The sequence below is a fragment of the Physella acuta genome, unplaced genomic scaffold, assembly GCF_028476545.2.
Source record: "Physella acuta isolate Inbredline_101_S28 unplaced genomic scaffold, ASM2847654v3 ptg001425l, whole genome shotgun sequence".
Classification (NCBI taxonomy): domain Eukaryota; kingdom Metazoa; phylum Mollusca; class Gastropoda; family Physidae; genus Physella; species Physella acuta.
Genome location: NW_026732940.1, coordinates 535321 through 552162, shown reverse-complemented (window position 1 = coordinate 552162; position 16842 = coordinate 535321). Strand labels below are relative to the sequence as shown.

The window sequence follows — 16842 nt, the reverse complement described above, 5'->3', positions numbered from 1 at the left end:
CTCTCTCTCTCTTTCTCTGTCCGCAAAAAATTTTCGCCGGACATCACGTCAGAATCGGCAGCGATATATGAAGAACTTTTTACGGACTTTTGTTGAAAATAATATGTTAGATGTTTTAAATGTATAACCACAATTTTAGTTAAAGAAGAAAAATAAAAATTAAAGGCGTATTCGAATGTAGAGAAACAGTATTATTTATGCAACCGGAAAAGCATTAATATATGTGAAAAAGAACGCATAAAACTGTGACGTCACTATTGCTTATACATTAACTAATGACGTCATCTGCCGTGTTTAGAATGAAAAGAAATGAACTATTTCATTCAAATTTGATTTAGATCTACGTACACTATGAAATGTATACAATTCAATTTTTCCGGCCTAAACTCATAACATTTATTTTATGTATTTGGATTCTAGATCTAGAGATTCTAGATCTAGACTAAATCTAAATCTAAATCTACGCAATAACTAGATCTAGACGTAGACGCTAAGATCTAGATTTAGACTCTAACTTCTCTAAAATCAATTCCAAAAATAAATTTCTATATTAGGACTAAACTATTTCAAGACTTATTTATTTTATACAAAATCTTTGTTTGGAACTGGCTAATTTGGGATAAAAAAATTAATTTGAAAGAATAGGCATATTCGCGTAAGTTAAGATTTTAAAATACGTGTTTCATTCTCCGTATATTATAAGGTGCCTAAATAGCGGAGATGTTAGTGTACATTAAACCACGCAGGTGGTGCGGGTTCGAGACACAGCAAGTCAACTTGGTTAATGTATTCTTTTTTATTATGCTCGGGCTAAACTTAAAAAAAAAAATTCTTTTAGGAATCTAGATCTAGATCTAGATTGTCGGTTGTCCGATAGGGCACTTCCCGGCGCCGCAGGCGCTTCAAATTTGGCATGATCTTGCCTTGGTGCGACAGAACACGGGGGCCGGTTGGCCGAAAAGTCTGATGTGGGGGTCAAAACTGACCTCGACTGACCGGTACCTTATATGAGCTATAAATAAAAAAAAAATGTCCACGGAGGAACCTCTTCATAACTCTTGAGGTCGTAGACCGACCTTCGGGCGAATTAATTAAGCATTCAAATTCTCAATGTTTTCGAAAGCCTAAGCGAAGCTGGGCAGCATGCCTAGTATATTTTATAGTGGAGTAATAAAAGAAGGTAGTATTTGAGAGGAGGTGATTGATGTCGGAGCTAATGACCAGGTTTAGGCTAGTGTAGGGGTGAGCAACGTGTTACACCCAGGTAAAGCATGCCATAGATAAAATTAAGGTTGAATTTTAGTTATATGCTTATTTTGAGTTAGGTATTTATATTATTGATAATTATGGGCATATTATTAAACAATTAATACGTACTGGTGGTTTTTATTTTTGTAACAGATATAGAGTATGCTGTGTGTACAATGATCTATTACAATTTCTTTTATTTTTTAACTAATTGTTTTTAGTAAACATTAGATTAACGTTTTGCAATTGTTTGGTATGACGTTGTAAAAAGCTATAATAATACATGATACCATTTCGATATTTTATGTTTGTGTATTTTAATTGTATCGTATTGGGTTGGAGAGGAAAAGTAAGTAACAAGCGGTTTTCTGTTAAATGGTTTGACATTGATGCTTATTATATTTGTGTAACTAACCGTGATAATAAGGAATGGTAGTTGATGTCTATGTTAATTTTTAACTGCTGTTGCTGTTTGAGCTAAACATTGTGTGATTTTCTTTAACTTTTCTTAAAACATTTTGTAACCAAAAAAAAGATATCGGCTTTAACATTTAAATTTAGACATGGCTAAAAATGTCTGGAGCAAGGCCTAGCTGGCAACGGCTTGTTTATTTATAATTTAATAACTTACCTTTATGCACGGCAACACGCTGAGTTGAAGTGCCTGGTGAATTCTACCCCAGTGATAAAACTGGTTTTTCCTGTATCGACATATCTAACTATAACTTTTAAAGTGTTTTTTAACAATAATTGTTGCAAGGCCAAAGCTTAAACGCGGTTGGGAAGATTGAGTGTAGGTGGGACTTAAACCCAGCAGTTGCTGTTTTTCATAGACAGACTACGGCGTCAGCTGCATATTAAACTGTAAAGTGACTCCTAACATTTCTTGACATCTCGACACAACAAAACAGAAGTATTGAACAGAATTCAATCTCGTGAAGTAAAATGTGCTAAAAAAATAGCAACTATTTATTTATTAACAAGATTTGTAAATTTTTTATATATATTTCTTAACAACTATTTAATCTGTCCGGTTTGTGTACAAAGAGAAACATTATAATGCATCTGAACTTATTTTGCACTACTGCGGCGTTCTTTCTTATATCGAGTAAGTTGTTTTTATTTCCGAAATTAGTTGGTTTTGCTTATGAATACATATCGGAACTATGGAGCTTACCAACCCGCCTGTCAACACACACACACACACATACATATACACAGGCACGTACGCACGAACGTACACACACACACAACTATTGTAACCTAACCTAAATGTGTTTCTTTTAGAGGAATGTTCTTGTAAACAAAATGTTTTTATAGTATAAGGTCTTGACTAAAAAATTTTTTACATTCTTTTAAGGTGTAGCTGTTTCGTCAGCTGAAGGTAAGACTAATAAAAGCCTTATTGTCCGCACTGTCCTGATCTACTTTTTCATGTTTAGACTAGACTAGTCTCGAATCTGTACCACCTGCATGGTAACTGTTAGTGTTACACTATCATCTCGGCTAGCTGGGTATGTACAACGAAGAGCAAAATTTATTTGGGTAATTTACTTAGCATCGTATAATATTAATTTAATTAAATTACCAAATAGTATTTAATATTTAATTATATATTTTAGTTTAGCCAATTCTATTGCTAAATAAACATAGATTTATATAAAATAATTATGGCCTGAAATAGTTTAGTATAGAAACTCATTATTCGCTTAGATCTAGAATCTAGATCGAGATCTAGATCTACAATCTACGGCTGGCTTAAGTCCAGTTTATCCGTAGATATAGATTTAGATTGAGATAAATTCCTTGTATTTTCGTACTAGATGATCTGTGAAGCCAAAAAGCAGATTTATTTCAAACATTTAATGACTAAATTAGTTTAATAGACAAACTCAATTATGTATCGTTTTTATGCGTTAAACTTTTATATGGGCTTCATGATCTTCCATGGAAGCCGCCATGTTTCTTTGTTTGTTGCGAACAATCATTAAATTAATCTAGTGACGTCACTATAAAGTAATTGTTGTGAGCTTTTATAATTAACTGGCGTTTCTACCGATGAATATATCAATAAATTATTTACGTCTTTAAATAATTTTGTATTTAACAGTTTGGTAAAAAAAAGTAGATTATTCTCTACATAATTACGCATTTTACAGCTCTACACTTTGTGCAGATGCTCTCATTTATCCAAACAGACAAACACAAAAAAGATAAATATACAGACTTCTCCAATTTAGTAGAATGTTAATAGATAGATATTGATTGTCTAACGTGTTTGGGTGGAAAAGGCATTATGATTAGGAATGCAGTTGATCAAATACAATTTTCAGGTTAAAAAAATTATTAATTGTTAATGAATGGGAGAAGTAATGAAATACGTACAGCAGAGGTGGAGTAGATAAGCGTGTGGGTTGAGCCGTTTAGACGGCCCGAATTCGAAACATTAAACATTTTAACATAATATTCCATTTTGTTTTCGTTAAATTTTGCATTGATTAAGATTTTTTTTAACAAGTTTTTACTTTACTTGCATCCACTGTTGTGCTTTTGTTTGTTCATAGTGCTTTTTGTAGAAATTTTCCGCTTTATTATACACATGCTGATGTCGTTTAATTGTTGCGCATTTTTTTCCTACTCGGTTCTATTCTATTTTGAAAATTTAAGTATTTTAAGAAAATAATTAAAAATTTATTTCTTAAGCGCGATCGGACTGGAAGTACCTTTCCCGTTACTGTTATATAAGAATATACAGACAAGTTTAGGGGAAATCACTCCCGTTTTATTTTTACAAAGTTTAAATTTTTAAATCTCAACATTTCATTCCAGTTACCTTTTACCCTCCCGACCTTCCACCAGTAGTCACAGTAAACAACAAAACAGTGAGAAATGGACAAATATTGAGGCTCGACAAATCCAAAACTATGGTAAACGGCGAATGTACTGTTGAAGGTGGCAATCCAAAAGTGTTAAGTATCACCCTGCAATGTGCATTTGATGGAGTGGCTGGTAAAGTAACAATCAACTCATACATCGCAGAGTTTGAAATCACCTACAACAGCACCATTCATACTATTGCATGTGTTTGCTCTGCATATCATGTGACTGGGCTATACACATTGACAACTTCTTTCGTCTTTAACTCAGGTAAATCATTTGACGAGAAATTAGTTTACCTTGTGTTTTTAATTTGAGGTTTAGCTGCATTTTTTCAATTGAAAATAATTCACCTGAAATTATTTTGGGTACTGTAAAACTATAATCTTTTTATGTTGATTTTTTTTTTACTAAAATCTCTTTTTTTTTCTCCTTTTAAACTCCTTGTAACTTTTTTTTTGCATTACAGACTCATTAAGTTTATTACATACTAATTAGGCATTGACGATTATTGAAAAAAAAACTTGAGGTGGTCTAAGGATTGCAGTGTACATTATGTTCTCTTGCCGCTCGTTCAACTAAAGTTTGGAATAGTTTTGTTTCATGAGTATTCAACTTTAAGGACAGGCACCACGGATAAATTTTTTTTTTATTTAACACATTTCTGGTTGTTTAATAAGTTCATATAATTATAGTTGTTAAACTATAGACAAAAATAATATATAGCCGTCAATAGCAGTACTGGTTGTCATGGAAACCGGGAAAAGGTGTGAAAACTAACACCTTTTCAAATCGCTAAGGCTTTGTTCCCATAAGAGATTTTAAAAAGCAGATGAAAGATTTAGGTTTCACAAACCAAACTATACATTTCTACGTTTACTCATTGCGATAGCTTGTACTCAATTTTTAATACAAATTTTTACGTAAATGTATGTGCAAAAAAATATCAATATTTCCTAAAGTATTGTAGCAAACTTAATGTACAAACGTAGTTTTGTATATGGTATCATGCTGAATGCACGTGGAATGTTTTATTCTTGTATGACAAAGGGTTCCAAAGCCTTAGCGATTTGAATGTTGAATTTTGAGTAAAAATGCAAAGTTGAGAAAACGTGAAAAGAAGAGCGGGAAAAGGCACGGCGTGTTTTCTCTTATAGAAAACAGAAAAAAACGTCTTGTTATATGTGGTAGAACCATTTGTCTAATAAAATACGCTTTGATTTATGTTGTAAGTTTTAGACAGAATGTTTCTATGTAAGCAGAAAATATGTATACAACAGGTAATGAATGTATGACTATTAAGTATTACACATCCTATCAATCGAGCGGTATTCTCAGAACAGCTATTTTCAAACCAGATCAAGTTTTGTTTGTTAGCCGGTCTTCTCACTTCAAAACAATGTCTTTCTCTACTCAAATTGTAGCTTACACAAGTTTATTGCCTTATGATAATAGCCTACAACACAACACTGGGTACAACGCTTGGGGCTAGACACGCCCCCTCCACCCCACCCCATCGCTGGATAGTGCGTGAAGAACCGATGAGCCATGAATGATTCTGTTATATTTTATATCTTGGATCGTGAGATCTATTGAGAGACAACAAACGCTTTTACGCTGGGAGACTCTTTATAAATGGCCGAAATTACTTTTTGGGTATATAGAAGAAATCATTTAAAGCAGTTTTGGTGTTCTTTAGTTCTTGTTTATTTTATACATTTCTTTTATTTATTCACTCTGATTTTAGGTAGCAACGCAGTGATCTGGAATGTCCTGTTGTTGACGTCTCTGGTCCTGGGTAGGACAGTCCTGTCCTGATCTTCAACCTAAGCGAGATTTTTCTTAACGGTCTAAAACTTTTATATAACCAACATATAAGTGCATAAAATAATAGTTTTTTTTGTATTTTAATTTCTATTATACATCGCATTGGACTTTTTTATGATAATTTTTAAATTTAATATGACTTTTATCGCAATGACCTTTGTTACTATAATTAGGAGCATATTACAAAATGGTAATACACAGAAAGTACACATCCAAGAACTGAGATTGATAACACATTTTGATGGAATGGTGATGTTGACAAAGAAAATTAAATACTTAAAAGCAAAAAAAAAAAAGCACAAAACATAAGCATGTCGTTTGTTGATTTCCCGTTCGTGCCCAAGACACGGGCGACAGAATAGAAATCTGTTTCAATGCACTAAGCACGAAGGGATAATGTGGTCAACACATCGCTTTAACGTCTTTGTTTCCTAAAAGTGAATCAGGAACTCATAACAGCTGGATACACCCAAGGCATCATCAGCTCTTTTATATATTTTAGCGACTTAAGCTTTATAAAAGAAAATAAATTTGTTTTACTATCTTTTAGCTTGCAATTAGAAAGTTCTATTTAATTAATGAATCGGACGCTAACAATGCTGCCACTGAAGGTAGCTCATGACAGGCGCTTATTGCCCATTCCCTCTCTATCCACACTTTCCACCTCCTCTTCCCCCCGCCCCCCCCCCCCGCCCCCCGTTGAGAGTAGTTGTCTACGACGACAGTTAACAAACGATGGCAAACAGATCACAGATCTTGTTACCTCCCATTGTTTTCAAATTGTCATATTTGTAATAAAACAAATGTAAACAACTTTTATAATAACAAGCTTTTAAATGCAATGAAAAAAAGAAAACGTACAAATAGTTTCGCTGTCTGTCACTCTATTTGTTTCGTAACACTATAGGGAAAACACAAGGAAAGTAAAAATATTCATAATCATTCGGAAAACGAAACGTGACGTCACATGGAAAATTAGTAGGAAATGTGCAGAGTTTCTTTCATGCATCTCTTCGGGTAGGGAGCGAAGCCTCCCCACCCCCTAGGAAGAACTCCAACTCCCCCCCCCCCCGAAGAAATACAATTTATATAGAAAATATATACTTTTAGCAGTGTCAGTACTTGACATTTTCGGGGGGGGGGTCGTTTAAATTTTCTGTGGAGGGGTCGGACTCTGATAAAAATATATATTTCTATAAACATTTTTGTCGTTATTATAGAGGGTGGTAGACTTTTTTCGGGGGTCTCTGCCTCCCCACCCATCCCCTCACTATCCTGGAGAGTTACCTAAAAGAAACTCTAAAATGCGACTTTTGTCCAGTTTGAGATTAGGTTCAAGGTTTAGGGGTATGACCACCATTTAGTATGAATGTGCCGATTCTGGATAAAAATGGCATTGTTCGTTTCCGGTTAATTTCGGTTTTATTTTTGGTTTAGAGAAAAAGACAACACTATCAACCCAGTGCCAGTTGTTGCTCTCCCTCAACGGGCCATTTATCTCGTCTTTAATAAAAGCTAAAATTATTTATTATTTTCACTGCATTTGAACAATGGTTTATATAATTTCTATATTTGTTGTTTTTTCCACCTTTAGTATTTTGTTCTAAATGAAGCTGACACTAGATCTATACAGGTTTAGAGAAAAAAAATGTGTTAAAAAATCTCTAAAAGACAGTTGTTTGCCCCTTCTGCGTAGTCGAGACTCGGGCAAACAACAGTGATCAAACAACGTTCAGCATGAACCACACAGAGTTTCTTCCAGGCATCTCTTCGGGGGGGGGGGGGGGGGGGGGGGCGAAGCCCCCCCGAAAAATTTTTACCGCCCCCCCCCCCGAATGAAATGAAATTTATATAATTTATATAGAAAATATATACTTTTATCAGTGTCCGCCCCCCCGAAGAAAGTTTACCGCCCCCCCCCCCGAAGATTTCAAGTGCCCCCCCGGAGAAAAAAGTCTGGAAGAAACACTGGAACCACAGTTCGGCTCATCTGATGATCACATCTAGCTAGTTATCTCCCCTTCTGTTTTTGAATAGAGTTATCTATCGTGTGATATAATTTTGTTATCTGTTCCAAGCTTTATAGCGCCAAGTATCGGAGATAAGAAGATACATCAGGAACAAAAAGGGTCTGCTCGTTACCCGCGCCAGCTTTTTTTTACTTGAAGCTGCAACCTTCACGTGGTCTCGGACCATGTGTACTTTAATCTCCTCCATTGCTTGCTCGTAAAGTCACAATATAGTATCTTTAGTTTTATTCGTTTTTCTTATTTATTTTGTAGAACTTCTTGCCTTCCATACCTCGAAACATGACAACATCAAGCTTAAAAGTAAGATACCACTCCCTTGGATTGCAACGGAAACATGGCAGAGTCCCCCCCCCCCCTCCTCCTTTTTAAAGAAAGTTATGCGCCATTGAGTCCATTGACTGGGATTTCAGCCTGTTTTACAAGCTTTTATTTAACTCACTTCCTCTGTCTGTCTGTCTATCTGTCTAGATCGAAACGCCGGAGCGAAAATTCGGACAGTTCTACTTGACCGATACGATTCACAGTTGGCACGTGGGTCAAGATATGAAGACAATGCAATCTGAAACTAAATTTGACTTAATTGGATGCCTAATTAATTTTTTATGAATTAATTAAAATTTGGACCGAATTAGTAGGCATGTCTATCCAACCACACCACACGCGTCATCACGTTCAATAGCTGCGCCGTCACGTTAAAAGGCTGCGCCATCACGTTCAATAGGCGCGCAATGGTTTTTAGTCATGTAACTGCATTGTAAATAAAACATGTAAAGTACTGAAAAAAAATTCATATAAAACGTTTTAATAACAAGCTTTTATGTACTAATGCGCTAAAAAGTAGAAAATAAATTATAGACTACTATTTAAATAACTATAAAGAAAAGCGTGGGTGTCTTTCTTAACATTAGTAAACGTATCTAATAGATACTAAAGTGACCCACGCTTTTCTTTATAGTTATTTTAATAGTAGTCTATAATTTATTTTCTACTTTTTAGTGCATTATTACATAAAAACTTGTTATTAAAACGTTTTTTATGAATTTTTTTTTACAAGCTTTTATTTAACTCACTTCCTCGTCAGTCGTCAGTCCGAAACGCCGGAGTGAAAATTCGGACACTTCTACTTGACCGATACGATTCACATTTGGCACGTGGGTCAAGACATGAAGACAATGCAATCTGAAATTAAATTTGACTTAATTGGATGCCTAATTAATTTTTTATGATTAATTAAAATTTGGACCGAATTAGTAGGCATGTCTATCCAACCACACCACACGCGTCATCACGTTCAATAGCTGCGCCATCAGGTTTAATAGCTGCGCCATCACGTTCAATATACGCGCAATGGTTTTTAGTCATGTAACACTGTTGTAAATAAAACATGTAAAGTACTGAAATTTTTTTTCATAAAAAACGTTTTCATAACAAGCTTTTATGTAATGATGCACTAAAAAATAGAAAATAAATTATACACTACTATTTAAATTACTATAAAGAAAAGCGTGGGTCTCTTCTCAAATATTAGTAAAGGTATCCAATAGGTACTAAAGTACTAAAGTGACCCACGCTTTTCTTTATAGTAATTTAAATAGTAGTGTATAATTTATTTTCTACTTTTTAGTGCATCATTACATAAAAGCTTGTTATTAAAACGTTTTTTATAAACTTTTTTTATAAAAAAAATTTCTTTTCTTTATAGTTATTTAAATATTAGTCTATAATTTATTTTCTACCTTTTAGTACATTAGTACATAAAAGCTTGTTATTAAAACGTTTTTAATGAATTTTTTTTTTCTTTTTCGATTTGCTTCCTTAGCCTTTGTCCAACCAAGAACAAACAAGGCTGCTGTTGTTTGATTTTATAGTTGTCTCTCATAGAAGAGTGTCTGTCCCCAGTTAATGAACCTTATCTCCCCGAGGGCACTCGCGAATTTTCGGTTTAGTAACCATGAGCTTTAACGACTCGACAACGCCAACTCCTGCACTGGATTGCAAATTAAGCAATACATAATTTATCAAGAGAAATGTATACAAAAACATTCTCTCCCACACCGGGCCCCTGGACCCAGGAAAGAACCTCTTAAGTGTGGAAGCCACTAGTCGATAGGTTAGATCTTGCGCTACCCACTAAGTGGCCGCCCCATGGCAGGACCACCTGTACATCTCGATCCATATCCAGTTAGTCTGGGTTAAAACCAACCCAGATCTGAGGAATGGCCACGCAACTGGCAAGGAGACCACCCAACCAAAAATGTTATTACATGCAAAAAAAAATGAAATTTGGTGAGGCTTTACTTGTAGGAACAGGGAACAAATTGATGTAATATACTAACCGGTCGTATTTTATAGGCTCAGTAAGATCCATCAGAAACAGATTTATTATTTTAGAGAGAGCTCATGTTAAACATTGTTTGACTCGAAGTTTACTTCCTGCCTTCTTAAAAAGTTTGGATTAAAGCGCCATTTGTAAGCAATTAGACCGATCACTCATACAAACACACTTTGAAGTAAGTGGGGTTTTTTAGCCTGTTTTGTTAAGATTCAGTGATTTATTTCCTGAAACTAATTGATGAGGGACGGGGAGCTTTTAAGTTCTTTCATGTTCGGCAAATAAAATGGCTTGTCATTTTAACACAATTTCCATTGATTGCTTGGGTTATTATTCAATGATGTCGAAATTGTGTGGTGTCTGACCTAAAATTATTTGATTGAATTATTATTACCTTCCTGCATCTGTCGATATAAAAACCATAGCCAGATAACGAGCAAATCATCAATAAAACTTGTCACAGGAGTTAAAGTAAGTATCTAACTGTTTCTGTATTTTATTGTTAAGTTATATTAAAATGTCCAGTTATATTATGACGTCGCTAAGCACAGGTAATGTATGTCGTTTTTGTTATGTCTTTCTATTGTATTTCTTAATCATTTTACAGACCAACTTATCATTCGCTGCATTATGTTTTCACTTTAAAAATTCTAAAATTAACCTTATACATGTAACTAATATTTACAAGACTAACATTGGTCAGAATAGTGTAAACTACGTACTAGATCAAAATATCCATGTTTTATTGGTTTTGTTTAAAGGATTATAAAGAAAATTCGGCTTACAATTAGTGTCGTTAACTCTGACGCCTATAATCTCAGTTGTCTTATAAGCGTTTACATACAGCAAAGCGGCCACACAGGCAAGACTTTATGTGTTATTCTGTGCGTAGGGCAACATAGAAAATAAACAACATTAAACGGGTTAGAAAAAACAACAATAAATTGTGACGTGGCCTAGATGTTCATAGCGAAAGCGTGTAGGCACGGAGAGATTGGGTGTGAGAGTCGCCTCCCCTGACAAGTGTGTGAACTCGAGTGTGTAAGCAGTGTGTGGTATCGTCAACTTAGGGTAGCATGTAGTCAGTGTTTTCGTCAATGTTCCCTGTTTCTCTGTTGTATTTGAAAATTATATTGGATTATTACATTTGAACTGGGTTTTAAATTGTGTTATACCTTGTTCCACTATGAAATGGAAAGCTAAGCATAACAAGTGAGGGCTTAAGTCCGGGATTTGAACACAACAAGATTTTTGAGAAGTTTTACCCTAGACAAAAAGGAAAATATCCAGTATCAACAGCAGCGTTAGAGCCGACATGAAAATATCGAATGTCAACAGCAGCGTCACAACCGACTTGAAAATGTCTAGTATCAACAGCAGCGTCACAACCGACTAGAAACTTGCTAGTATTAACGGCATCGTTACAGCCGACTAGAAAACATCTAGTATTAACGGCATCGTTACAGCCGACTGGGAAGTGTCTAGTATCAACGGCAGCGTCACAACCGACTGGAAAATTTCTAGTATCAACGGCAGTGTCACAACCGACGGGAAAATTTCTAGTATTAACGGCATCGTTACAGCCGACTAGAAACTATCTAGTATTAACGGCAGCGTTACAGCCGACTAGAAACTATCTCGTATCAACGGCATCGTTACAGCCGACTAGAAAACATCTAGTATTAACGGCAGCAGTCATCGCCGACGTGAAAAGACTTCGTATCAACAGCCACAAAACTTGTGAACAGGGCTGCAGACATCATGGCCATAAATAAGGACATTAAAAATACAGTGATAAAGCTAGGAGAGAAGTTGAGAGAACTTGCTGGCTACAAAGTGGACTACATTAGCATAGCAAGTAAGTTATCAAATTTTAGAGCTACAATATTAGCATCTCAGTCCTTGAGCACATCAGAAGCAAATCATTGCGTCGCCACCAACATGAAAGCTCTAGCTACTGTCCCACTTGCAGAAGACCTAGTCAACCAGACACGCAATCTAGGCAACAAGTCAACAGAGTGGAGAACTAGGTCAAGGGCAGCTGAGCAGAAGGTAACTTTAATCCAGTATCAAGTTCATAGTCTTTTTAAAGATACTAATGAGACTTTAATTATAGTTAAAGACTGTGATGTCAAGATAGCAGGATCGAAACAAAATGTTTGGACTCCAGAGCCAGAGCTGAGCAGAAGAGCCAGAGCCAACGTCAGAGCCAGAGCCAGTGCCAGAGCCAGTGCCAGAGCCAGTGCCAGAGCCAGTGCCAGAGCCAAAGTCAGAGCCAGAGCCCGTGCCAGAGCCCGTGCCAGAGCCCGTGCCAGAGCCCGTGCCAGAGCCCGTGCCAGAGCCAAAACCAGAGCCAGAGCCAAAACCAGAGCCAGAGCCAGAGCCAGAGCCAGAGCCAGAGCCAAAACCAGAGCCAGAGCCAAAACCAGAGCCAGAGCCAAAACCAGAGCCAGAGCCAGAGCCGAAACCAGAGCCAGAGCCAGAGCCGGAGCCAAAACCAGAGCCAAAGCCGGAGCCAAAGCCAGAGCCAAAACCAAAGCCAGAGCCAAAACCAAAGCCAGAGCGAGAGCCAAAGTCAGAGCGAGATCCAGATCGACATCCAGAGCCAGAATACTGTACCAAAATTAGAGTGGTGTACGAACTTGTATTATATGAATAGCTTCTAGTTTTCATTGTCATCATTGACTAGATTTATTTCAACATATCTCACTTCATAAAACGAAAGGGAAGTAACATTGTTCTGATGTATTGTAATTCAATTCAAATGCTTTATTGATGACAAATGTTTTTTTAAAAACCTTGTTGACTTATAGACTAGACGTATAAAGCTATAAGTAGTTAATTCATGCGTACGTCCAACATTGTACTGTAGATATATAATTTTTACTCGCCATCATTTATTTATAGGGAGATTTAAAGCATGTAAAAGGTCAGATAAATATTTTGTTAAAATTTTTACTGTACATGTTAAGTAGTTGTGCAGGATAGACCTTAGAAATGCTGTTTAATTTAAAGAAAAATAAGAAACCTCTTTTTTTTAGGGGGGAGGTGTGACGTGGCCTAGATGTTCATAGCGAAAGCGTGTAGGCACGGAGAGATTGGGTGTGAGAGTCGCCTCCCCTGACAAGTGTGTGAACTCGAGTGTGTAAGCAGTGTGTGGTATCGTCAACTTAGGGTAGCATGTAGTCAGTGTTTTCGTCAATGTTCCCTGTTTCTCTGTTGTATTTGAAAATTATATTGGATTATTACATTTGAACTGGGTTTTAAATTGTGTTATACCTTGTTCCACTATGAAATGGAAAGCTAAGCATAACAAAATAAAACAAAGGCTCGGTACGAAACTTATAAAGTAAAATCTACACTATCTACACACGATTAATACAGCCAATGTTAACTATATATTTATATGACACAAAAGTAAAAGACAAATCTAGGACCCGGCGCCTACAGAGCAAAAGTATACTAATTTAGTAAATTGCAATTACTGGACTGGTGCGAACAAACCACGTTGTAACACACCTTTCAAACCCGTACACAAACCTGTACAAACCGCAATATGACCCCAGCACAAGATGCAACTGGTAAGCACTAGGGGACCGGACAAGTTGCTACGTACAAACAACATTCGTCCCCTTCCCACATTCACAACATTCAGTCACAGATGCCGTTCAATGTACAGTGTAAGGTTGTTTATACCAAACACGATTATGTTGTGAAAGTATCAGTGGCACGCGGTGAGATTTTCCACGAGACCCCCAGCTGGTTCCATAGCTGGAGGCTCGTTATATTTATACGAGTGAATGATTAAAGTTAAGTATACCATAACCGTTTTAAAAACTATCTTCATTTTTTCCTAATATTATAACACACATATACACACATACTTAAACACATGCTTACACACACATACACATACATATACTCAAACACACACACACACACACACACACACATATATATATATATATATATATATATATATATATATATATATATATATATATATATATGTATATATATATGTATATATATATATATATATGTATATGTATATGTATATGTATATGTATATGTATATGTATATGTATATGTATATGTATATGTATATGTATATGTATATGTATACGTATACGTATACGTATACGTATACGTATACGTATACGTAAACGTAAACGTAAACGTAAACGTAAACGTAAACGTAAACGTAAACGTAAACGTAAACGTAAACGTAAACGTAAACGTAAACGTAAACGTAAACGTAAACGTAAACGTAAACGTAAACGTAAACGTAAACGTAAACGTAAACGTAAACGTAAACGTAAACGTAAACGTAAACGTAAACGTAAACGTAAACGTAAACGTAAACGTAAACGTAAACGTAAACGTAAACGTAAACGTAAACGTAAACGTAAACGTAAACGTAAACGTAAACGTAAACGCGACCGCGACCGCAACCGCAAACGGAACCGCAAACGGAAACGCAAACGGAAACGTAAAGGTAAAGGTAAAGGTAAAGGTAAAGGTAAAGGTAAAGGTAAAGGTAAAGGTAAAGGTAAAGGTAAAGGTAAAGGTAAAGGTAAAGGTAAAGGTAAAGGTAAAGGTAAAGGTAAAGGTAAAGGTAAAGGTAAAGGTAAAGGTAAGCGTGTAAGCGTGTAAACGCAAGCGTGTAAACGCAAGCGTGTAAACGCAAGCGTGTAAACGCAAGCGTGTAAACGCAAGCGTGTAAACGCAAACGTGTAAACGCAAACGTGTAAACGCAAACGTGTAAACGCAAACGTGTAAACGCAAACGTGTAAACGCAAACGTGTAAACGCAAACGTGTAAACGCAAACGTGTAAACGCAAACGTGTAAACGCAAACGTGTAAACGCAAACGTGTAAACGCAAACGTGTAAACGCAAACGTGTAAACGCAAACGTGTAAACGCAAACGTGTAAACGCAAACGTGTAAACGCAAACGTGTAAACGCAAACGTGTAAACGCAAACGTGTAAACGCAAACGTGTAAACGCAAACGTGTAAACGCAAACGTGTAAACGCAAACGTGTAAACGCAAACGTGTAAACGCAAACGTGTAAACGCAAACGTGTAAACGCAAACGTGTAAACGCAAACGTGTAAACGCAAACGTGTAAACGCAAACGTGTAAACGCAAACGTGTAAACGCAAACGTGTAAACGCAAACGTGTAAACGCAAACGTGTAAACGCAAACGTGTAAACGCAAACGTGTAAACGCAAACGTGTAAACGCAAACGTGTAAACGCAAACGTGTAAACGCAAACGTGTAAACGCAAACGTGTAAACGCAAACGTGTAAACGCAAACGTGTAAACGCAAACGTGTAAACGCAAACGTGTAAACGCAAACGTGTAAACGCAAACGTGTAAACGCAAACGTGTAAACGCAAACGTGTAAACGCAAACGTGTAAACGCAAACGTGTAAACGCAAACGTGTAAACGCAAACGTGTAAACGCAAACGTGTAAACGCAAACGTGTAAACGCAAACGTGTAAACGCAAACGTGTAAACGCAAACGTGTAAACGCAAACGTGTAAACGCAAACGTGTAAACGCAAACGTGTAAACGCAAACGTGTAAACGCAAACGTGTAAACGCAAACGTGTAAACGCAAACGTGTAAACGCAAACGTGTAAACGCAAACGTGTAAACGCAAACGTGTAAACGCAAACGTGTAAACGCAAACGTGTAAACGCAAACGTGTAAACGCAAACGTGTAAACGCAAACGTGTAAACGCAAACGTGTAAACGCAAACGTGTAAACGCAAACGTGTAAACGCAAACGTGTAAACGCAAACGTGTAAACGCAAACGTGTAAACGCAAACGTGTAAACGCAAACGTGTAAACGCAAACGTGTAAACGCAAACGTGTAAACGCAAACGTGTAAACGCAAACGTGTAAACGCAAACGTGTAAACGCAAACGTGTAAACGCAAACGTGTAAACGCAAACGTGTAAACGCAAACGTGTAAACGCAAACGTGTAAACGCAAACGTGTAAACGCAAACGTGTAAACGCAAACGTGTAAACGCAAACGTGTAAACGCAAACGTGTAAACGCAAACGTGTAAACGCAAACGTGTAAACGCAAACGTGTAAACGCAAACGTGTAAACGCAAACGTGTAAACGCAAACGTGTAAACGCAAACGTGTAAACGCAAACGTGTAAACGCAAACGTGTAAACGCAAACGTGTAAACGCAAACGTGTAAACGCAAACGTGTAAACGCAAACGTGTAAACGCAAACGTGTAAACGCAAACGTGTAAACGCAAACGTGTAAACGCAAACGTGTAAACGCAAACGTGTAAACGCAAACGTGTAAACGCAAACGTGTAAACGCAAACGTGTAAACGCAAACGTGTAAACGCAAACGTGTAAACGCAAACGTGTAAACGCAAACGTGTAAACGCAAACGTGTAAACGCAAACGTGTAAACGCAAACGTGTAAACGCAAACGTGTAAACGCAAACGTGTAAACGCAAACGTGTAAACGCAAACGTGTAAACGCAAACGT

The 16842-nt window shown here is 36.6% G+C and overlaps 1 protein-coding gene across 1 annotated transcript; it reads left to right on the top strand.

Moving 5' to 3' along the window:
- The first annotated feature begins 2003 nt into the window (after window positions 1-2003).
- LOC131927624 (uncharacterized) lies at window positions 2004-6416 on the top strand. The gene is made up of 4 exons (XM_059283339.1): window positions 2004-2356; window positions 2609-2632; window positions 4078-4395; window positions 5873-6416. The coding sequence occupies exons 1-4, from the start codon at window positions 2308-2310 to the stop codon at window positions 5941-5943; spliced, it is 462 nt and encodes a 153-aa protein (XP_059139322.1). The 5' UTR covers window positions 2004-2307; the 3' UTR covers window positions 5944-6416.
- The last annotated feature ends 10426 nt before the right edge of the window (window positions 6417-16842 follow it).